Source organism: Rattus norvegicus, chromosome 6, assembly GCF_021556685.1.
Source record: "Rattus norvegicus strain SHRSP/BbbUtx chromosome 6, alternate assembly SHRSP_T2T, whole genome shotgun sequence".
Lineage (NCBI taxonomy): Eukaryota > Metazoa > Chordata > Mammalia > Rodentia > Muridae > Rattus > Rattus norvegicus.
Window position 1 is genome coordinate 29,757,908 of NC_141539.1, and position 24,461 is coordinate 29,782,368.

Here is a 24,461-nt window from a genome sequence, read left to right on the forward strand (position 1 = left end):
TTTGATACAGGATTAGTTGAAAGCCAGCATCAGTTTTCAGGCCAAGGGAAATTGAGGAACTTTGTCTCGCTAGGAAGTGCATGGGCCCCAGGATGGTCTGGGTTCTGGAGCACGGTGAAGAGAAGGTCATGAAACTATTGGAAGGCAAGGGCTGCCATGACTACCCAGGAGGTAGGCCAGGAGAGTCTTGCTTGCTTCCGGCTGCTCCTGGGTTGAAACTGAAAACCTTGAGCATGGAATAGCCAGGTTCTGGAACCTCCTGGGCAGTTTGGGATGAAGGAGTTAGCAGGAGCCAGAGTTTGTTGACAATCATGAGTGGTCTTCCTTATCCACTGTAGACAAGAGACCAGCATCCACAAAGATGTCCCCCGGGCTAAAGCAGAACTCTGCACCCCTCAGTGCATAGCGATAAAACATTTGTGACTCTGTCTCTCTCTTCCCAGGCCATGCCCTGTTGCTCAGCACCACTGACGACCCCACTTCAGAAAGTGCAACAGTGACCAGTGCTACATTCCCCGCACCAATGAAGAGCTCTCCTTGTGAGGCAAGTGTCCTGATTCCTCTAGGAATCCCTGACTCCCCTTCCCACCCCTGGGTCACTTCCAGATAAATCAAATCAGATTAAGAAAGTAGCTGGGAGAGCTGGGCTGGTTGCATTCCTGTGGGAAGACAGGAAAACTGTTTCTGCCTTGTCTCAGGCACATTGTATTCACCTACATGGTGAAGCTCCATCAGCAGCGAGTCTCTCCTTAAATACCCATACTTAGCTGGGCCCAACATTTTTCAGTAGGACCTCGATTTAAGCAAACTCAGAAATATATTTTTATAATAAGCATAATAGAGAAAAGTGATGGCATTTACAAGTCTTTCTTTAAAATCATTTTTTTCCAAAATAACAAGCTCTAATAATACATGTTGAACACTGGAAAGCACCAAAAAATCATTTACATAATTTTCTAGGAAATCAATAGCATTCGGGGGATACAACAAAGCCACTACCCAAGCGATACATGCAGCCGTTGTCTCTTGACTGTGAGGCCTTGAGGCCTGGTGACATGTTCTTTAACATATGAGTCATATTCTCCCAGGGTCAAGAAATACATGTAAGATTCCTCCATACAGGCAACAGCAGAGTGTACTCTTGATCAGTGACCTGGATCTAAGACAGGTTGTTCTATTCTGACTGACTGGACCATTTGTCTGGGCAGCTAATGGACCTCTTGGGGCATTGGTTTCCTTACCTGGAAAGTGGAGATACTCTTAGCTGTATCTGGCCTTTCCCATACAGATGAGGACTGAATAGGTTAGCACATGTGAGAGGCTTAGGAGAGCCAGGGAGCAAAGTGGATGCTAGCATAAGTCTGCTGCAGTGCCTGGAAGCCTGTGTAAACAGAGGGAGCGTGGGCTAAAAAGGAGAAGGATTCTTCCAAGTATCAGACTCATCGGTCAGGCCGTACCTGGGAAAGTTTGCACACCCCGTTCTTCCTACACCAATAGAAAGCCATCCATCCCAGAGATCAGATTCAGCCAGTCCTCTGTTTGTGGGATGTCACAAAGGAAACTCCCATCTGCCTTAGTTTTAGCCATGTGCCCTCTAATTTGTTTCCTCTCAAATTTTAGACCTTCTAAAACTAACCAGGTTGGCATCCTCTGGTAGAAATCCCAGGCAGGAAGGCATTAGCCAGCAGAAGTACACTCCTCTGCTAAGGGACCAAATTGTAACTCTCTGGGATTCTTGTGAAATAAAAACTCAACCATAAAACAAATAATAGAAAAGGCAATGCAAATTATCATTTTAATCAACCAAATGGTTAACTTGAAGCAGAGACTTCCCCTTAGTAAGCAAACATGTGTGTCCATAGATACCTGACTCTACGACTATGCCTTTGACCTATCTTTCTTACCCTGTATCTGTCTGTCTTGTCTTATCAAGCTTTGTGTATCTCTGGGCCACCTTAACTTCTTTTTTGGAAGAAGTCTGGGCAGAAATAAATAGATTCATTAAAATAGATTGTATTTGAGAAGCCTTGGTATCTGGTGCAGATGGTGGAATTGCACAGTCATCGGTGGGCCGCCTCAGAGCAGGTACATAAAAGAAAAGGCTTTCCTTGTGAGGAAACCTGAATGAAGACAGATGGTTGGCCCACCTGAGAGGACAGGAGGTTCCTAAGGAGCATTTGGTCTTTAAATTTATTCTTTTCTGGGATTAATATAGGCCTAATTTCAGAGGAAGAAATGTCAAAGCAAAGCGATATTTTCCTAATACTCTGTCACTTCTCTGATAACCTTTGAGTTGATCAATAGCTAAGACAGGTGTTTTCCTTGGCTTTCTCTTTCCTCCGGTTGGATTTGCTCTAGGCTGTTTCTGTTATTTCCTGCCCTTTCTAGAACTTGGCTGAGCAGACACTCTCTCTCTCTCTCTTTCTCTCTCTCTCTCTCTCTCTCTCTCTCTCTCTCTCTCTCACTCACACACACACACACACACACACACACACACACACACAATCACACCACTCATGTTTGCTTATGTTTATACTGTCCTGACTTTCACTATCAGCTTTTCAGACCATAGCTATCTAAGGTTGATAGGCTCTCAATGTTAAGAGCAATCTATTGTTGTTGATGATGATGTCGCCATTGGCGTCATCATCATGGGGGGTGGGGTGGGTAAGTAACTAACCAAAATAGAAATGCGTGTGTACAGGTTTATAACCCCTGTCCCTTACTACATCCAAATCCTCCAGGCAGAAGGTAGGTAGAGTTCTCCCTTTCAGGATAACTGGGCTGCAAGAGCAGGAACCCCAGTGACTGTTCCATTGCTGTGCAAGGCCATGAGGTCTCTGAACCTCCCAATTCCTCAAAAGGCTTCTCTACAGTAAGAGGGCTAGGATACAGAGAGATGGGTGCTAGACAGAGGTGTGAAGGGTGTCCCTGATGAGGGTCAGACCCATTGGGATGGATACCCTGGTTGGCCTGGACTTCAGGACTTAACACCGACCACAGAGTAACTGGTTTGTCTTCTCTACAGACAAACCAGCCCTAGCCTGCCAAAGTTAATGTATGCAGAATACCTCAAAATTGTAGGCTCACAACATCCCACATTCACCCGTGCATTCCCACAGGGCACCAAGGTCCCCTTTGATGAATTTCCCTCCAAATCTAGGAAGGAGCTGGTTAGTAAGTCTATGCTTCTCCACTTGTATTCACTTGGAAAGTGGACAGATGGGGTTTCTTAAGCTCCACTTTTGACTTCCTGAAAGACATCATTAAAGCTGGGTCTCTGCATCTTCAATCCCCATCCTTGATGATTTGATTGCTGGCCCTGGATCCTGAGGTTTATTGGCTATTGGTGTGCCAGTCAATGGTAGGCAAAATCCATTCTGAGTGTATGCAGACCTTCCCCCAATACCTGCCACCCTGAGCAGGGTGCTACATCTTGCCACTTACAGACATGACTCAGAAATCAGAAACAGTGGAGCAGAAACAGACAGGGGAGACAGAGGGGCTGGAAAAACATCCAGAACCAGATCAAATGCCCATCAACAGTGAGGTCAAAGCCAGCATGAGCCTTGTGCCAAGCCAACCCCTAGGGCCTTCCACAAGCTTTCCAGCTCCCATGTCCCCACTCTGGCTACCTGCAGTCACTCCTGCTACCTTTCTTACCCAACCACTACTGCAGGCCTCACCTCCTCCTGTACTTTGCACAGTTGCACATAAAGCATGAATATTTAAAGACCCCTGCCTAGCCCAGCCACAAACAGAGAAGGCATTGTGACTTTTTTCAGTTCCCCTTCCCTGCCACAAGCTATTCTCTGCAGGAAACTAGGGAGCCACTTACAATATATTCTGATTTTTTATTTTATTTTTATTTTTATTTCGCTGAGCTCCAGTTCAAATAATTAAAGTTGCCATGGGGGAGGAAAGGCTTGCAGTGGCTTTCATGTGCCTGCTTGCTGCCAGGCCTGCTCCAGTCTGACTTGGCTTTAGACACTCTGATGTGTCTAGCATTGCAGCTGCTGCTAATACTGAGGGGGACATGAGAGGGTCAGGAGCTGTCCCGCCCCTCCCCTGCCTTTCACACATCCCAGAAACCTGACTATCTCAACAAGCCCTATGTGGTTTGAAATTCTGTTTTATTTGAATAGCCTGCCTGTGACTAGAATATTTTAAGCCATGTTCTCAGGCCAAAAGAAAGCCTGGGGCAGCAAGGAGTAAGTAGGCCTCTCTCATTTCTTTCTACTCTAAAACATAGGAGTGGCTTTTCTTTTATGGGCTGCAGGAATATGAAGGACCCAGGAAGATGGATATCATGCACCAGGTTTTGTAATAGTCAGCTCCCAACTGCTGGTCTTCTGACCTTGCCTGAACTGCAGCTCTATCCTCACAGCCAGGTACACTGAAGCATTTGTACACACACACACACACACACACACACACACACACACACACACACACACACTGATATAATGATATCCTGGAACACATCCAGAACCTTCCACCCTGAAGTCAACCCAAGGGAAGAAAAAAATAATGATAATTTTAATTCACTGCTGGAGCAGCTGAGCGCAGGCAGAGGTTAGCCATGGAGTTCTGTCAAGTCTGTGTGGGCTCTCTGGCCGAAAGGGGAAAATGGCCCATACTCTGCGTCATTAAGACTGGGAAATGTGACCTGGACAGGTAAAGGAAAGAAGACTGGCATGGAGAATTTCCTTCTGCCATCCTTCAAGCCCTGCCTGCATCCCCATGAGAGTGGTCCCCTATGGACAGTCTTGTAGAAGCCATGGAAACCCACCCATCAATTGCTCTCCGGTTTAGATGTTTTAAGACTCTTCTGGCATCCATGAGTAGATGATAGCCCTTCCTTTGCCAGCTGCTCAATGTGAGAATCGGCAGCGACTGGACTTATTCAAAGCTGTCTCGACCTCCTCCTGCAGGCAAGCAGGCAAGGAAACCCACAGGGACTCTCATGACACCTGAGTTTTCAGTTTCCAAACTTATGGACAAAGTCTCCCATGAAAAGGCAAGGAAAAGAGAGGGTACTGGGCCGGAGAGATGGCTCAGCGGTTAAGAGCACTGACTGCTCTTCCCGAGGTCCTGAGTTCAAATCCCAGCAACCACATGGTGGCTCACAGCCATCTGTAATGAGATCTGGTGCCCTCTTCTGGTGTGTCTGAAGACAGCTACAGTATACTTATGTATAATAAATAAATAAATAAATAAACAAAAGAGGGTAGCAAAATCAAAGAGGCTTGAGATGGAGGAAGAAACTAAAACTGTGGGGTTCTGCTGCATCATCCCCTGCCCAAAGTCAACAGGATAGGGCTCGGGCAATGTGCAGGAAAAGCTAAGAGCTGATAAGACCCACTTCAGAGAGCAGGTTCTATATACAGCCATGGCAGGGTCTTCTCCACCCAGGGTCTAGGTGAGAGTAATGTACCATAGCCCCAAAGCAACAAGTGCAAGTCAAGACCAAAGCCAGACACCACCACCCCACCCCACCCCGGCTCTGAGCATCGTGTACTTCTCTCACACAGTGGTTCTCAACCTGTGGGTCATGACCCCTTTGCCAAACCTCTATCTCCAAGAATATTTACATTATGACTCATAACAGTAGCACAATTACAGTTCTAAAATAGCAACAAAACTAATTTTATAGTTGGGGGAACATGAGGAACTGGATTAAAGGGTCACAACGTTAGAAAGGTTGAGAAACACTGGATTAGAGGGAGCTAATATGAACCACCATATTTCTGGCACCATACTTGCCTATTTAGAGGTCCACCACACACCAGAGGGGGACTCTCAGTTGTGGAGATAGAAGGAGTACCTCTCCATTTGTAACCAGGACATCACTGCCCCCTCAGGATTCACATGCAGTCTGTGCCTTATATGTGGCCTGTTGTGAGCCACACGTGTCTAGCCAGTGTCAGCTGATGGGAAGGAGAACAGCTGTTGCACGACCTCCTGGACCTGATCTTGGTCATTCCCAAAGCCAGGACACCTTCCACAGAGAAGAAAGCTCTGCCCTTCTTCCTCCTCTGCTCACCCATTCTCCACCAGATTGCATTTAAGTGCTGATTGGTGAGAGTTGCAAGCCACTCCCTAGCAAGGTCAGCCTGAGCCCAGTTTCTGTTCCTTTGCAGTCTAGCAGTGCAGCATGAACACTTTATGGTCAAGGGAGAGCTCCCACTGGTAACCAGCTAGGGACTAGCGCTCTCAAGAAGGAACTCCAGGGTGGTATTACCATCTCTTTCTCCCCCCTGCCCCCAAGCACAGGTCCTTTTAGCCTGGCATTATAGGACTGAAACAGTTCATCAGGCAGAGCTCCTGAGAGTATCCAGCCGCATCTTATTTGATCTCAGGAAGAAGTTGTTCCAGTGTCAGGCTTCAATCTTTGCCTCAATTAGGACCAGACTCTGGTCTGGCCAGAGGGTGTTTTCACACTCACTCGCTGTTGTCTGCTTATGGTTCTGCTTATTTGGGGGGGGGCTATTTAGAAAATACCATCCACCTGCCCTGGGACCATGGTCAGGAGCTCATGCTGGATATATAACACCCATCTGGGTTGTCTAGGAGATGGCCTAGGAGAACGTGATTTGGAGCTCAGCAGGAAGCGTAAGTTTCTTGGCTCCTCCAGGGTAATGTAGTCATCTGGAACAAGCCAGAGCAGCATGGGACCTCCTGGTAGCTGCCTCCCTTTTACCCAGAGCCCAACAGCCATACTATCTCTTGTGTCCAAAGGAATGCAGCAGGCTTTGTATAGAGCAGCCCCGCCGTGATGGAGACACTCATCTCAGAAAGTCCTCATTGGGGCCTGAGCAAATGCTTTATGGAGGCGGGAAAGGAGACTAGAGTAGTGCTGGAGGTACTTTGCAAATGGCTTTTCTGGAGGCCTACAGTATGTGTCTAGGATAGGCGGCCCTCCTTTAGGTTTTCAATAGCAGCTATCCCATACGACTATAAAGGTGTCGCTACTGTAAAGATCCACTGTACATCAAGGATGGCAGCGCTACTCCCTCAGCCTACATTGGCCCCGGGACTGAATGAATCTCGTCTTTATACAGAGGAGGAAGGAGGATGGGGCTGAGGGCTTGACTGCTTAGCTCACAGACATCCAGTGGGTGGGCGGGGCCAGTGGGTAGCAAAGCAGGGACGCTGTGGAGCATCAACAGTGTTGAGCTAGCAAGCCATGCTTCTAACCCTACTTGGTGGCTGGCCTCACAGAGGCCCGGCGGGCTCTCTCTAGAGTGCTTATCCATAGGAAAGTTAAGGGGGGGGGGGGGGGGAATGATCTCAGTATATAGAGCAGTTTGGGTTTCTAATGTCTCACTCACTTATTACCTTAAAAGCAAGTCAAATGTCTTAATTAGAGATTCTCGTCCTTTGCACCTTAGAAGAAAAGGCCTCTCCCTTCGTGTGCGGATAACGGAAGGGACTCTGAGCATATATAAAGATAACTCAGGATGCACTTTAAAACGTTGGTCCCTAGGACACACCGACTCCTACGCTCAGTGTTTTACCATCATCATCTCATTATCAGACATGTGAGGAAGGACAAACCCCATTTACTGATGCAGAAACTGGGGCTCAGAGGGTCAAATGTCTTGCCCAAGGTCAATCTGCTATCAAACAGTATATTTCAGGTTGGTCCAGAGTCAAATCTCTAAACACTCCAAGGTCGTTGAATTCAACATAGGTCATTGTGAGTTTAAATCCCACCACTGCCCCACTAAGGACCCATCTGACCTCCCGCAAGTCACACCTCCAAACTGGGGATAAAAAAAATCCCTGTTTTAGGTGCTGTGTGATAGACTGTTGCTGGCATCAGATGGAAAACACAAAAACTCTGTAATCTTCACAATGCTTAATGAATGGCGGCAGCTATTGTGGCTACCCCTCTTTTTGCCAGGCTCAGATGCAAGAAAAGTTGCTGCTAAGACATATTGCGTGTTCTTACCTCCCACGGGCTGATTTCAGAGGCAGGTTGCAAGAATTGTTTGACTAGTGGTAGTGCCAGGAGAAGATGCTGAATAAACCCACTTCATCAATAATTAATTAATTAATTAATTACACAGTCCCTCGACGATAGGGGGCTAGAGAGAAGTCTCTACGCTGTGTCTCAGAGATCCAGCAAATAAAGGTCTATTGAGACTTCTGCATCCAAGTAATTCTTACCTCAGCAGATAGAGCTGGGAAGCTGGAGGCCTAGCATTCTGTCATCCCCCTCACTGTGGTGTGGTGAGCTCTGCCAGGATACATGTTGTTGGGCTGAAGTAATCAACAGCCATTACAGTTACATGCGGACATAATTAATCTAATACCTTTGAGCCATTCAAACTTAATCCCTCCCCCATTACATGATGAAACCGAAGCACATGAAGGATTACCGTTCAGGCCCAGGGGTGTGGGTGAAAACTCTTGTGACCCACAGCAGACTTGGGTCCGATTCAAATACAGTGTCAATCACAGGTGCTCATAGCTCCCAATGGTAAACCTCAGCTTCGAGTGGCCCACATACAGAAGACCAGTCTGGTAGAACACAGACTCCCTATACCATTGGGCGGATATATCCTTGGACAATGTATCCTGGGTCTGTGTAAACACACAGACATTTCCTTCACCACACACTCCTCACCACAACTGCAAGTAAGGGGTATAGAAAGGTTCCCTAGACTCAGTTCTGCTCCCTAGAGGAGGACCACACATCTAACACCCCCCCCCCAGCATTGTCTCTAACATTCACAGAGAAACTAAAGCACAGAAGGAGACTGCCCACCAGTAATCACAGCATCTTTTTTTTCTTTCTAGAAGAATGGGGGAGGTCTCTAAAGAATCTAGAAAGTAGATCTTCCGTGCAGAATCTCCCGTACACCCTCTTCTGGTTGTGTGTGCATGTGCATTTGCCTGGAACACCTCTAACACGGATTTCTTACTTGGCATTTGTGACACGGGAGAATGGACAGAACATTTACCAAAAGTCTGTGCTAAGCAGGGCGAGGGGCTCACAGAAACTGATTAAATCCATGCAAGGAGGCCACCACTAGCTACCCCATTAATAAGTGGATGCTAAGGCTCTGAGTAAGTAAAGGGCAGACCACTGTTTCTGATCCAGAGCCCCCACTCTACAACCCTGCCATACCACCTCCTCCCTCACAGCGTCTAGTTGTCCTGGGGTCCTCACAAAGCCCACGGCTCAGCTGCCAACACTGACCCTTTCTGAGGTGGGTAAGACACCCTTTGTTCCTACTTTCCAACAACATCAAAATCCATCCTCTGCATTTTTAAAGATGACATATACTTTTTTCTGATTATAAAAGTATTCTATGCTCATTTTAGAGCATTAGAGGAATATAGTGAAGTAGGAAAAAGGCCAGTGAAATTTCTCACAACCCTACCCTCCAAAGACAATTCCTGTGACCAGGTTGGTACACTTCCTTCCAGAAGGGTAAACAAAGACCCAGACACAGAGACAACCAACATGCTATAAAAATGTGGGATCTTCTCAGTTATTTTCAATATTCATATATGGATATTTCCCTCCTAAGCTTGATTTTAATAGTTGTACAATGTAAGTTAATTTTATAGTCTTGTCTTAGTTATCAAAACACACAGATACACATTGCAAGAAAAAATGGAGAAGAAATAAAAACCCAGTAAGAAGAGATATTTGTGGCTACATAACCTTATCACCCAGGGATCCCTGGTTATCATTTTTATGTGCAATCTGCATGTTCTTACAAAGTGACATATGAGTTTAATTGACAGGGGTTCATTATCCCTAATAATGTTTTCAAGAAGGATTCTGGTCTTTAAGCCTCCTAAGTGACCAGGCATCCAACTTCTCTTAAGCAACTATAATTCCAAGTACTGGCCAACATTATATTCTATTTGCCTTCTATCAAAAAAAAAATCTGCATCTGGCCAGCCTCTTGCTGAGTTGATTTTTCATTAAGCTATTTATAGCTGGAAAGTTGGTGTTTATTTTCTCCAGGTGAATTAGAAAATGGAGAACAAAAACATTGGATTTTGCCAGGAGTCAATATTCTTAGCTCAAGTTAATGAGATGCCACACTGGAATCAAGGAACTCTTAAAATTGTAAGTTCATACCCAGAATCACTCCTGGTACCTCAGGTCAGAGAGGGGCCTCGAGCACTGTTACTTGTTTTTCTCACTGCTGAGATGGACTATGTAACAGCAGAGTGTTAAGAGGTGGAGGATGTACTGTAGCTTGAAGTGTAAGCTTCAGGGCAGTGGCAGTGAGAACTTGAGGTGTCTCGCTCACATCTCTATGAATCAGGAAGCAGAGAGCTCAGACAAACCTAGAGCCCTCAAGCCCAGTCTCTACCTCTTCAAGCTACACCCTATGTCTAAAAGGTTCTCCCAGCTTTCCAAACAGCGCCACCATACGGGGAGCAAGAATTCAAACGCATGGGACTGTGGGGAGACATTTCACATTCACATCTGACAGCCTGCACCCTGTGCCATGCATTTGTGGGTACCCCTGATAACAACGCCAGTCTTGGTCATCCATTCTCTGCCAGGTGACCCCTGTTGACATTCAAATCAAGTTCATCTTTGTGCATCTTTGTCCAGGCAGATATATTTCCCTTGACTTTTATGAACTACACACTTGAATCATCCATCCTTGATTTCGACTCTAATTGTGGAACTCCCACTGCCCTTCAGTAATTTGAGAAACTGTAAAAATCCCTTACCCGAGAGGTGGAGGTGCTGTGGGCAGCATGGACAATATTTGCCGCCACTGAATCTTTCAACTGAAATTCCGCTATGATTTTTTCTTTCTTATGAGTTCAAGGGATGGTTCTGAAACAGACAACAGGGTATGCATAGCAAACTCGGGTCACATCCTAGACATAAAATTGCAGTAATTACCTCGGGAGGAGGAAAGGGCCATGAGAGAAATAATAGCATTAGGCCTCGCCACAATGCTGTGCCTGCTTTACATACAGGACTTTAATTAATAAAATGACAAACAGTGGTACCACATAATTGGAAAGTCTATCAGGCTCCACCGAGAGGCAGGGAAAAAAAGGCCCTTGTGAAAGGGCCAGCTGGAGCCAGGAGATATAATTGCTGGTGGCATGCTCCTGTGGTGTCTCTCTTCACTAGTCTCACGTGCTGTCTGCATGCAAAAGAGTTTATTAATCAGAAGCCTGCCATTTATAACCTATATCTATTAGGAAACACCCAGAAGAATTAAAAAATAAGTTATTGTCACAGACTTAAACAGCTGTTATTTTTTTTTTTTGAGCTGGGGACCGAACCCAGGGCTTTGCGCTTCCTAGGTAAGCGCTCTACCACTGAGCTAAATCCCCAGCCCCTATTTTTTTTAAATAAATGTGTGTTTATGTAAGATTCTGCACACCTGTATACATACATACACACATACCACTAATTGCCGCAGGGACAGTGGTAATGCATGGCTTAAAATCCACTATCCCCCTAAAGTCACTCCACTCTGAGAGTCTTCAGATAAGATCTTGTTACAATACAGATTCTGATGGAGCTGAGTCGGGCTGGGATAGGAGGCCCTGTATTTGTAGAAAGTTTCCAGGGGATGCCATGACGATGAAGCAAGAATCTAGAACTTCTTCAGTAATCCCCTGAAGCTTTAAGGATCGCCATAGCATGCAACATGCACATATGGTGTTGTGTAGTCAGGAGAACAGAGACAGCATCGAGTCCCCCATCTGTAGCACTTCAGTTTAGTGTCTATGGGTGACTGACTTTACCTCTCTACACCCCAAACTTTTCTTCTGAAAAAAATGAGTGCACAGTGGCCAAGCTAGCACTGCTGTGACATATTGCCCGGGAAAAAACAGTGGCAAGGACAAAGGACTCTTTCAAGCTTGGGATTGTCAGTGGTTTCAGTGTGCGATTGGCTGGCTCCACTGCATGTAGGATCCATGGCAAGATGAAGCCAACATGGAGAAAGGGCAGGGGACAGCTGCTCACCCCATGGCAGCCAGGAAGCAAAGAGCACAAACAGGAAGGGCCTAGAACAAGTTGTTCCTTTCAAGGCATGCCCACAGTGACCTACTTTCTCTAACCAGGACCCGCTTCCTGCTTCCTGTCATCTCCTCAATGACACCATCACACACGAATAATCCATTCATTAAGTCAAAGCTCACATTAAATCACCCCCAAAGATTATGTTTATTCACTAGAACCATGCCTTCAACACACGAGCCTTTTGGGGAGGAGGCAACTCATAGTCAAACCACAACAGGCTATCATAATACCTCTGTGAGTGGGGATTGTGGGTATAAAAACAAGATAGTAGGTGGGGATGTGCCTAGTGTGGCTTTCGGGCTTTCAGAGTCAAGTAGAAAATGACTCTGTTCCCTGTAGGCCACCCATATAGAAACGGATATTAAGATTGCTTTCTAAGATTAAACTCCCGTGCCATGGGCACTGGGAACCTGCTGTCAGGACCAAGTTGGGTACACTTGGCCTGGAGAATCTACATTGAGTGACAGGCAAGGAACTCTTTAGAGCTAGGTAAGGGGAATATGAATCCTTAGGAAGGACTCCAGCCCACACTCTGCTTTAGGAACTGTAGTGGTTTTAGATACAGACAACTAAATGGGGTTCTCCGAAGTCTTGACATAGGTCCCTCCAGGTCTTAGCATTGAGAAGTTAATGGGCAGAGGTGATAACTCAGTTGGTAAAATACTTTGCCTTACCTCATGACCTGAGTTTGATCCCTAGAATTCCTGTTTTAAAACAGGCCTGGTGTGGTATCCTGCACTTACAATCCCCTTCGTGAGAGGCGGAGACAGACAGAGATCCCTGCAGGTTACTGGCTGGCCAGTCGAGCCACTGTGTGAGTTTCAGACTGTCCTCTAGCCTCCACATGCACCCTTGCCCATGCATACATATGTACCTACCTGTATACACACGAACATACATGCATACCCGTGCCCCTACCTGTACATGCACAAACACACATGCACACATGTGCAGAAATGAACTTGCTAAGAACCTTAGTCTGCAGGTCCAAGAGGAGAGAATCCTGGCTCCCGCTCAGGCTGGGCACTGGGGACTCTCACCACCTGAATTGCCCTCAGTCTTACCTGGGAACATCATGTGGCAACCCATAAAGGCCTCTGCTGAAGGCTGTGCCCTTCCCCTATAGGAGAGTCACCTCACTCTGCTTTTGGTAACTGGACACATTTAAAGCTAGTTCTTTAGTGATTGAGATTTGCTTCAAACTCCAAGTCCAAGATGAAAATGGACCCCTCACTGAGAGAGCCAGACTACTTCCTACACTAACTAAGCAGTCCCTCTCCCACAGTGCTCTCAGCCTGGCTGCACTTCAGAATCATCTGGAAGGACTTTAAAGCCTACTGCTCCCCCAGAACCTTCCAAGACTTTTTAAAAGAGAATCTGCAGTGGAGCCCAGACAGTGGCAGTTTGGAAAACTCCACAGATGTTTCTAGTTTGCAGCCCAGGTTGAAAACCACTGATTTCATGTGCTATCCGTTCATGGTATCATGTTAGATGTCTCACCCAGTCTCCAGAGTCTTTATAACAACCTTTGAAGCTAGGCCTGGAAGTGACAGCTATGATCACAACAAAATGGGGACTCAGAGGTGAGCTGGTTCAGAGCACAGACACTTAGCTCATCCATTGTCCTCAAGTCAGGAAACCAGAGTGGTTTGAAGAGCCCCCCTGAGAGAGTCGGTACTGATACAAAGGGTGGTGGCTCCCACTACGTTCTGGAAAGGTAGGAAATGAGTCATAGGAACACCACCACAGCAGAGCCCCAGAGGCTGCTCTCTCACTCTGTGTCTCTCTGCAGACACTGATTCACAGTGGGTCTATAGCCAACCGGAAATTCTGCCCTTCTAGCATGTTTTCAGGCTATCATTGCAAGGCCTGATGTGAGGATCAGACTCTGGAAGGAAAAACAGCGACTGGCTCAGAGGCAGACTCTGGAGATCCTGGGTGGGACAACTATAGTTAAGAAGTAGGCCTAGGAGGCAGGCGGTAGTGGTGCACACCCTTGATCCTGGTACTCGGGAGCCAGAGGCAGGTAGATCTCCGAGTTTGAGGCTACCCTGGTGTACAGAGTAAGATCCAAACAGCCAGGACTACAGAGAGAAACCCGGTATCTGGAGGAGACACATCTGAGTGGACAGATCGCCCTACTGACTCGGGGATCAAGGGACACCGAATGATCCCAAACACATTTACTAATTGTCTACTGACTGCCCGTTTTCTGTCTTATTCCATGATCCCTTCATCTATTCTAAGAAACAGATCCTACTGAAGTATATGCCTTAAGTTTTATGTTGACTCTTAGGGGTGCTTTCTCATAGTACCGCTATAATTTCAAAGCAAGGTTTGTCTGATGGTTTGGTTTCAGTCTATTTACCTATCACTCTTAATAGGACAAACAGGTTCGGTAACTAAAGTCTTAGTAATGTCAAAGGTCTTACATTGTTTTACGTGTCTTATATGGACTATGGGGTGGTCCTATGGCACACCCAAAGTCAGTTACATTGTTTAAATTTTAACTTGCAAGCTATATCCCGATATGAGATCAGGGAAGTATTGCATGGAATGAGGTAAACACACAGTAAACATTTGTGAATGTGTAGATGACCATACCAGAGCCTAATAGCAGGAGCGAGCCTTATGCACCTCTCAGGGTGGGGATGGGGGCTAAGAATGCTTTAAGCACCACCACCCCCAGTCTTCTCTCTCCAGTCTCTTTAGTTCTCTCTAGTTTCCTTTCCCACTGCTCTATCTGCTCTGGTTCATATCTCTCTCTCTCTCTCTCTCTCTCTCTCTCTCTCTCTCTCTCTCCCTCTCTTTTCCCCCCTCTCCAACCCTGACTGAACTAAAACATCTTGACAGAAGACAAAGAAACCTCTCGTGTATCTATCTCTGTCACAGAGAGAGAGAGAGAGAGAGAGAGAGAGAGAGAGAGAGAGAGAGAGAGAGAGCGCCTGGGTGCTCCATCAATATTTGCTGACTAGAAAGCACGCTGACTTCCTTAGATCGTAGAGGACCGTACCATGGTTACCTTGACTTTTTTCCAATGGAGAATAAGAACCCATTGAAAGCTGTTGAGCTGAGGCACAGATGACAGCGGACTGTGACAGAGGCTCACAGGAGGGAGAGAGAGAGGAAGCGGGTGCTTTGGGAGCTACGGATGTACTTCAGAGAGTAAGCTCTAAAGGCAATGAGCCTTCTGTTGTTAGATTAATGAAGAAGTGAAGATAGAAGCTGGAAAAACATTGAAGAACGAATGGGGGTGTGGCTCAGTGGTACTGTGCTTCCTAGTACGTACAAGGCTTCGGGCTCCATTCCTGACATAAAAGAGAATAAAAAGAGGTATCATTTACCTCCCTGTTACCAGATATGCGAACATCTAAGTGGAGGTACAGAAGTGGGTTATAAGCCAGAAGAGCCACAAGAATCAAATAGAAGGCATTTATTTTTTTCTAAAGTGGGAGAGATCTGATATTCTTTGTGGACAGAAGAGCTGTAGGCATAAAAATTGGAGGTGGTAGGGAAAAAAGATCAGTTGAAAGGACAGAGGCTCGAAGGAGATGGAACAGGAAGCCACAGAATGGAGAAAATGGAGGATGCATCTTCCTCTAGGACATAAGCAAATGGATAAGCAAGCAGACATTGAGGCCGGGAAGGGGAGGAGAGAATGATAGAGGTTGTGCCTGGTGTAGCAGAATTTTCTCAGGAGAGTGAAAATCATCACTGCATTAGGAGTGTCTGAGGGAGCGTTTGAACTACTCAACATGATGTGTTCCCAAAAATCAAATATGGACATGCACAGAGACAAGTACCAACACCAAGGACACTGAGGAACGACAGTTCGACTGTACAAGTCCAAACCCACAGTGTTCTGGAGCAAAATGAGGGAGAGCATATGTCAGGCACAGTCCCAAGCAGGATGTTGCATGATGCAGACTATAGGAAAGTACTGCCTATAATATAATATAGGTTAGGTTAGTATTACAGACTATAGGAAAGTACTACCTATAGTATAGTATAGGTTAGGTTAGTATTACCTAAGGTAGGGTTGGCTAACTTCTCTAATCAGCGGCATCCAGACATACAAGAAAACTGAGTTAGGACAGAAAAACATTGATAGATTCCTTCAGCTACCATGGGAGGTTTCAACAGGGGTGAGTATTCGTTGCCATGGATAGATATATGTGACAGTAACCAGATCAGGACCCAGGGTCCAGCCATGACTTGGTTAGAGATGGGGTTTATAGGCAGAACAATATGAATTGTCAGGCTACTATGGCTGGTGGCACCATTCTCTACCGTCAAATCGTAAGGCAGCTACCAGTCAGGGGTTGGGAGACAGAGGCTGGGCGTTACAGAGAAATAGCTCCTCAAACCACAAAAGTCCAAGAACCCTGGCTGCCGAGAGCTCAGCGTGTTCACGATGCACTTTGTTTGCCCTTCTTTCTCCAGGAAAAAGTTTCATTCAGACACTGAACACCACAGTTCTTTTACATTTTAGCTGTTGTTTGTAGATTATCTCTATCAAACACAACCTCTATTATCTCAAAGCTCACTTTGTAGCCTGCACTGCCTCTGAACATGACTGCATTTAAACTTTCTTAGAAAGATGATCAGCTACAATTTCCTTTCAAATGTCTAGGTAATGGTGCCATAGAAACCCACAACACAACAAAAACATACACTTTCAGCTTCCTTTTGGCAAAGCAGCATCATCATTTGGAAAGATAACTATATTAGGAGGTCGTGGTATATAGTTGTGTGTGTGTGTGTGTGTGTGTGTGTGTGTGTGTGTGTGTGTGATTTTTGCCTATCAAATCATGAAGTCTCCCATTGGCTAACATGTGATCTGACACTGTTCAAATAACACCTGTAATTATTAGAAGGAATACAAAAATCCATTATTCCTAGAGCAAAAGAAATTGAATGGAAAAAAAATTACCTGTATAAGGTCACATAGTGAGTTGAGACCATGGACAAAAATCTTTGGGCGTGCTTAAGGAAGCTCACGTGAATAACCCTACTGGTCCACTGCAGAGGTAGGATCATATGAAATTTGGGGTGATATCATCAACCTCAATAAGGCTTCAGAATGCCTTACTGGTGGTCCCTGCCCTGATCCTTGAACTTCAGTGAAAGTCCTTTGAGCAGCAGTTAGCAAGATCAGGCAGTGGGTATCCTGCTGCCCTTACTGGATCAATTCAGGTGAGGCTTCAGCAAAGTCCTTTAAGCTTCAGCCAGGGCTCCAAGGATACCTGAGGTTTTCATTCCACAGCAACATTTTAACTGACGCCTCTCTCCCTCGCAGCTCCGGATGTCCTGGCTCATCCGTGGGGTTCTGAAAGGAAATGTATCTTTGGTGCTGGTGGAGAACAAAACTGGAAAGGAGCAAAGCCGGACCGTCTGGCATGTTGCCACCAATGAAGGCCTAAGCCTGTGGCAGTGGACAGTGTTGTCGCTCCTCGATGTGACTGACAGGTGGGTTACTATTCACCCCAACCCCCACTGCTTTGCTTTACCCTACAAGGCACAGTGCTGAAGTAGGAAGGTCTCATGGTCCCCATGCCCTTTATTGGTTATTTTTCTCATTGCTATGACAAAGCACCTGACAACTTAAAGAGGGAAGGTGTTTTAGTAGGGTTTACTGCTGTGAACAAGTGCCTTGACCAATGCAAGTAGTGTAAAGAACAACATTTAACTGGGGCTGGCTCATGGGTTCAGAGGTTCGGTCCATTATCATCAAGGCTCCGGGAGCAAGGCATCATCCCAGTAGGCAGAGCTGAAAGTTCTACATCTTCATCTGAAGGCTGCTAGTGGAGGACTGACTTCCAGGCAGCTAGGATGAGGGTCTTAAAGCCCACACCCACAGTGACACACCTACCCCAAAAGGACCACACCTACTCCAACAGGGCAAAACTTTCTAATAGTGCTACTCCCTGGGCCAAGCATATATAAACCATCACAGAAGGGTTTATTTTGACTCACAGTTTGAGGGTTTAATCCATCATAGCAGGGACCACATGGTGACAAAAGCATGAGGCAGCTGGTTACATTGTATCAGAGATGAGTAATCGGAGATCAATAAATGCTGGGGCTCGCTGGCTTCTTCCTTTTACTTCAGCCTGAGAGTCCACCCCATTAAATGGTACCACCCCCTTGAATGGTAATGCTCGCATTTAGGTTGGGTCTTCCCACCTCTGTTAACCCTATCTGAAATCCTCTTCACCAACGAGCCCAGAGGTCTGTCTCCTAGGCAATTCTAGACCCTGTCAAGACAGCAGTCAATAAAAACCATTACAGCCCTGTACACACAGAGACATGCGCACCTCCTGCCGATTGCCTGGGGGCTCGAGATCCTTCAAGGGTTGGCTCGCTAATGAACACTCAACCCCTGCAGCTCTCACCTGGCCTGATTAGCTTCCTCCAGGATCTGTCTGTGGAGAGAGCCATAAATGAGGCACTCGAGCTACTACCAAACGATGCTCGGTTTCATATCTCTGTGGTGTTTTCTCTGACTTGACGGATGTTGCCGTACTGTTGCATCCACCATTTCCTCTTCCCTCGTTAACAACAGAACCCTAGTGGGTGAGGAAGCTTCATCGATATTCTCTACCATTCTTCCAAAGAGGAGAAGCTTAAAAAACAATCAAAGGAGCAAACCAAGTTGGCTTTGGAGTCAAGACTGGAACCCAGAAGTGGAACCCAGAAGCTTTTGCTCTATTGATTCAGTTCCAGAGACAGGTTGACATAGGGATCAGAGAAGGCTTCTGCCAGGGACCCTGGTTCTTATCAGACTTTACTACCAATGACCTCTGTGACCTTGGACAAGATCCTTGACTCCTTTGAGCCTGGGTCCTTCTTCCCACTTCCAAATGGATATGGTTGGATCACAAGCCCTCCATCTCCGCATGGCATTGGATTGGAGCAGAAGCCTGTGGAGTTCAGCTGCCACTTGTCTCCCTAGGATGGCACTACCCTGCCACCTGCAGTCAGCCTGAAGCAAGCGACGCTTGAGTGAAAATGGCCTGGCACAGCAGCCTTTCGGTAACGCTGTGCTGTGCTGTACTGAATGTCCCACATGCGGTGCAGACATAGCCTACAGCAAAAGGGGAGGCAGGATCATATCTACAGAGTAGACTGGAAGGGAAAACCATCTGCTATTGGCTAAGCATCAAACTATACCATCCAGTGCAGTCCTTGCAATGGTCTTACAATAGATACTCAAATTGCTATTCCGGTGAACCCACCTTTGAAATATGAGGATCAGAGGCTCAAAGCGGGGCAAAGAGTGAACGCCTGTTGTCAGGAGGCTTCATAAGTGTGGAGCTGGGCTTTGAATTCTTCTCTCAAACCTTATAATACGCTGGTCCTTGCCACTTCTAATGGGAACTCTCCTATCATAGGGAAGAAACCCCCCTCCTAACTGAACAGCAGCCATCCACTCCTTCAGAAGTGTGTGGCTTAATGATCAGATGTCCCCAGGCTCAATGACCCTGGGACAAATGGATTTAATTAAAGTGGAGGAAGGGAAAAGTGTGGGTGCCACCTCCACTGGCCAGTCTTTTATCCTTTGGGATTGTGATGGTCACACAGGGATTGGAACCTTGCTGTGGATGCTGGAGCCATCCCTCCTGGGAGATGTAAAATTAATTCAGATGAATCAAAGTGTTGGGTTTTTTTTTACCCCCTCTCTCTTCAGCCCAGCAAGTTCTCCCTTTCACAGCCACTCCAGGGGATTTAAAGCAAGTGAAATGTTGACTCTGCTGGCCCCCTTACACAGGGAGAGTCGTTTGAAGGAGGCTTTGCTCCCAGCTTTCCTCTTCCCCCTATGAAGGTTGTTTAGCAGACAGACTGGTATTCCCAATATTGATACTGAGACCAAAGCGTCCATCTAAGGATTTAGTGAAGATTCCGGTAAAAGCCAGCTGGGTTCACAATGCAGCGTGACTTAATTCATGCATAATTACAGGGAGAAGAAAGTGTGTCTCCATTCACACACCACACACACACACACACACATACACACACACACACACACTCAGCCTGCCAGCCGACAACTTGTTCCCAAAGCTAGAGGCAGGATGAGAGGTGTGCAGAAAATGAGGAACCACAGGTGACCCGCCTGACAGTTTCACTTGCTGAAATCAAACTAGACTGCAGCGGCGATGGGGATAAATCTGAAAGGGCGTGCTGACAGGTGAGCACAGGCTTTCAAATGGCACGGTCACGGGCTTAGTTAGTGGTGCGAACTCATCCCACTCTGAACCTCATCATCGGGTCCTGTAAGCAGTACAACTTCACCGGATTGTTGTGGGAATAAATAATATGATTATCAAAAGAACCTACACATAACGGGGCGTCAGTGAGTTTTCATCGTCTCTCATTCTAGCCTCTATGTGGTTTCATAAGTAATTTATTGAACAAACAGTACAAATCCAGCCTCTGATCTTCCGTGTTCTGCAAAATGGAGACATACGGTTGTCTCTTCAGTTTGGAGGGAAAAAAAAAGTGTTTGGTGTACTTCTCAGTCCACACTAAATGCGTAATCACTAAAAATTGCTGTTAAGGCATATTATTAAAAATGAGATTGCTTCCCCCCACCCGCCCACACAATGCCTCAGAAGAGGCTGGCATAGTCACCTTAGAAACGATGACCAGTCACATGAACCTCAAAGGGGAGGTTCATGACTGTGTAGGGTGTAGACGTTCTGTTTGTTCAGTTCTAGTCATTGATGGACGGGCAGGAAGCACCTTCTTCTGACTTCCTCCCCAGAGAGAGCTGCCGCTGTAGCTGCCTAGATTGCCACAAAGTGAACCAAGGGGGAGGGAGGAAGGAGAGGAAGAAACCAATTAGGGAAAGAGGAAAAGATGAACAAAGGACAGAGACAAACCATCTCCCTTCTCCCAGGCCTTGTGGTAGGCATTAAGTCTACACCCTCAGCCTCCCTCCCACAAGGCTCCTGTAGGCAGAACCCTAGTCTCCGTTGTCCAGCACCTCCCTCTTTACCAGCGCCCCATCATGGACCTTAGCCATCGGGAGCATTATTCTCTATTCTTCCTTATATCATCCCCCCGTGTCTCCCACCCTCTACATGTCAGGACGTATTCTTATCAAAGATCCTATCAAAGATGAGATCCCCATGGTCAGCACGTGAGCAATTCCTCCAGATGTAAATCTATTCATTTCCCTGGCTTCCTGTGGCTTTGAGGGCACTTCCTATGTTCTCCAATAAGACCTTTGTTTACGCTTATGTGTGATATGTCCAACCTCGGCTTCAGTATCTTAGACCATTCATTGCTTCCCCGCCTCTGCCCAGACCCCTCTCACTCAATGGTACCATGCTAAAATCCCTTACCCCCGGGCTGTCCATCTTCTGGTCTCTACGTGTTGATATTCTTCCTTTGCTATCCGCACCTCTTAATATCACACCTTGTCCACTTTTTAAAGAAGTCTTCCTTCAGTCGTGCCCACAATGTGTCCTTGTGGCTCTTTAAGCAATGCTGTGCGCTCTCTCTCTCTCTCTCTCTCTCTCTCTCTCTCTCTCTCTCTCTCTCTCTCTCATGATTTTTTAAAATATTTGAATTGGTACACGGGGTAGAGATCGTGTCCCCATCTTATATGTCACTGATTACTGAACCTAATACCATGCCTCACATCCAAAGGTCAATAAATCCGTTGCCAGAATGTGTATTGAGAAAAATCGACTCTACCTCGAAACTGCCGCTGAATGAACCGAGAACTCACCATTGGAATCCCTCCAGTACCTCTCTTCCGTTCAACCTGTGTCTAGCAAAACAGACAAAACCACCGTATAATAAACACGACCACAGAGTGTTCCATATTTCAAAGCAGCACCTGTGTCCTGTCAGAAGAGCCAAAAGAGCATTTGTTACTCCTGTGACAGAGAGCCCTTCTTTGGGGACTTGCCTGGTGCCTGTGCTTTCTTTGTGTGTGGTCACTGTCCTGTCAAAACCACTTTCTAAGAAAGACTTTGATCTTAATCGTGTGCCCAGTGCCCGTGAGTTGGGAGCTAGAGCTGAGCACAGAGACCAAAGGACTGTAGCTCCCATACCACAGCAGTAGCGCAGTGACTATGCCATGAGTATAGAAGGCTGGCAGCCGGAAGCTGTGCATCCCCGAATGGCATCTCTTCTGTCCATTCACAAGTATGCGAAGTGATAGAAATTGCATAATCGCCTGTCATCATTATGAAATTACCATAACTCTACAACCAGACCGCAAAGAGTAACAAGGAAAAAGAATCCCCCAGAGCAGTGCCCAGCATGTGTGAGCAGTGGCAACATCCCTGGAATACAGATGTGCGATCTCACGGTAATTTTGAAGGACAGCACCAACTCAAACGTGTTTAAAGGCTGCGTCATGGTTGTATATCTATCTATCTTGGGTAAATATGGCTCCTTACGTCCCCCACCTCTTCTCCCTCCTCAAGTGTAGATGGCATCATTTCTTCTGGGTTTAATTTTGCCTTTGTTCAAAATGAAAGAAAAGCAAGTTCTCTCCCCTTGTTGTAATCTTCCAGGGATGTATTCCTGGGTTTCCTCTTCATTATCATCTCTCTTACTAACTGCAGTGTTTCCCACTCCCCTAAGCTTTGACACACTTACAGGGTAGAGGCTGCTGCATTGAGCTCTTTATGAGAGGGATCTGGAGACATCATGGATCAAATCATGTCCCACAAATCACTACAATCGTACAGTCAAATAGAAAGCGTGCAACTTATCACACCTGTGCAAGCTCCGTTCCCCAACACTGTCATTAGGAAGGCTTTTAGCCGTACACTGTATACATAGTCTAACAAGAAAAAATGTTCCCTCTGGAGATATTTAGGTTTCCTGTTTCCTTTTGCATCCTTTGTCCTAAACGGCAAGTGAGATATCTCACAGATGTGTCTTCCAAACGAGCTCGGTTAAACTGAGAGTTATGTCCTCATGCATTCTTACCAGAAATGCCATAAACACTTTTCCTCCCCTGTTCAACTTCTGGCATCCACAGCATCCCTAGTTCACCCGGGAAGACCATGGACAGCAAGAATCTCCCTTCATGTAGCCTCTCTCTGCCCTCAGGAAAGATTTAGCGGGGCTTTTTTTCATTGCTGTCTGTGTAGAGAACTGTAGACTCCAGACACTACCGACCATCCTGGGTTCATGGGACATGCCCACCTCCCCAGAAATGGTATGTCGAACTCGTATCTTTCGTAAATTGTGTCCCAGCTTCCTGGTACAGATGGGTTTCCAATGCTGGTCAGAGCAAACCCCCTGTTGAGCGCTCACTGCTGGCCAATCACTGTAACGAGTACTTAGATACATTGTCTGCTTTCATCCTTCAAAGAGCCCCTTGGGATAGAAACTATAATTAACTCCCTTTATATAGGAGAAATCTGAGTGCTAAAGAGGTTAAATGATTTTCCCTTAACCCTTAGGCCACTCTGCTTTCTGGGCCCCGCCGGAGGAAACGCAAGGCAGTGCTGAGCAAGAGTCGGGAACCTGGGAACATGGGCGGTCCCGTGACTGACAAAATATTTTGATTCTGGGTTATTTTTAGACCATATTTCTTACACATTTCAAGCTAGTTGTTCAGTGGGCTTTTTCCCCCCCCCTTTGCTTCATACCCCCCTGAAGCCTATAATACTTTTTTTAATTTTTTAAGTGTAGCTGCTTGACTCGGTGCGTCAAGTGTTTGCATGCGAGCATGAAGAAGTGAGCTCTATTTCTCAGAACAGAGGTTTAAAAACCAAAAGCCAAGCTAGGCTTGGTGGCACATACTTCTAATCCCAGCTCTCGGTTGGCAGAGGCTGGTGGATCTCTGTGAGTTCAAGTCCAACCTGATTTACATAGTGAGTTCCAGGCCAGCTAGCATTACACAGTTACCCTGTCCAAACCAAAACAAACAAACAAATCAATCACAGCAGTGGAGGCAGAGAGAGGAAGATTCCCGGCTCGTGCTGGCTCGACACTCTAGCCAAAGTCAGAAGGAGCCAGGTCAGAGACCATATTTCATACCGTGGGAAATGGCTAAGAAAGACATCAAGGTCAGCATCTAGTTTCCACTCCTAGGCACACACGAGCATAGGCACTCACACCAACATGCACACACATGCACCCAGGCACACGCACGAACCTTAGATGAGCTGTGTTACAGATTGTCAATAGCAGAGCAATAGAAACCAAAGCTAATCCCTCTTCTCTGTGTCATGGGCTACCCTGTCTGACTTCTTCTTTTTTTTTTTTTTTTTTGGTTCTTTTTTTTTGGAGCTGGGGACAGAACCCAGGGCCTTGCGCTTCCTAGGTAAGCGCTCTACCACTGAGCTAAATCCCCAGCCCCCCTGTCTGACTTCTGACTTCTTAATCCCTACCACGACCTCCTGAGGAGGAGACTCTTCCCATCCAGGCTTCTCCGCCTGTCTTCTTTGCCTCC

General features: G+C 46.4%; 1 protein-coding gene across 2 annotated transcripts in view; it reads left to right on the plus strand.

Annotated features, from left to right (window-relative positions):
* Positions 1-24,461, plus strand: part of Alk (ALK receptor tyrosine kinase) — a 719,717-nt gene that overhangs the window by 598,970 nt on the left and 96,286 nt on the right. For both annotated transcript variants that reach the window (NM_001169101.3, XM_087552352.1), the window contains 2 exons: positions 444-544; positions 17,334-17,503. In NM_001169101.3, the coding sequence (NP_001162572.1) occupies positions 444-544; positions 17,334-17,503 (271 nt within the window). The remainder of the gene's footprint in view (positions 1-443; positions 545-17,333; positions 17,504-24,461) is intronic.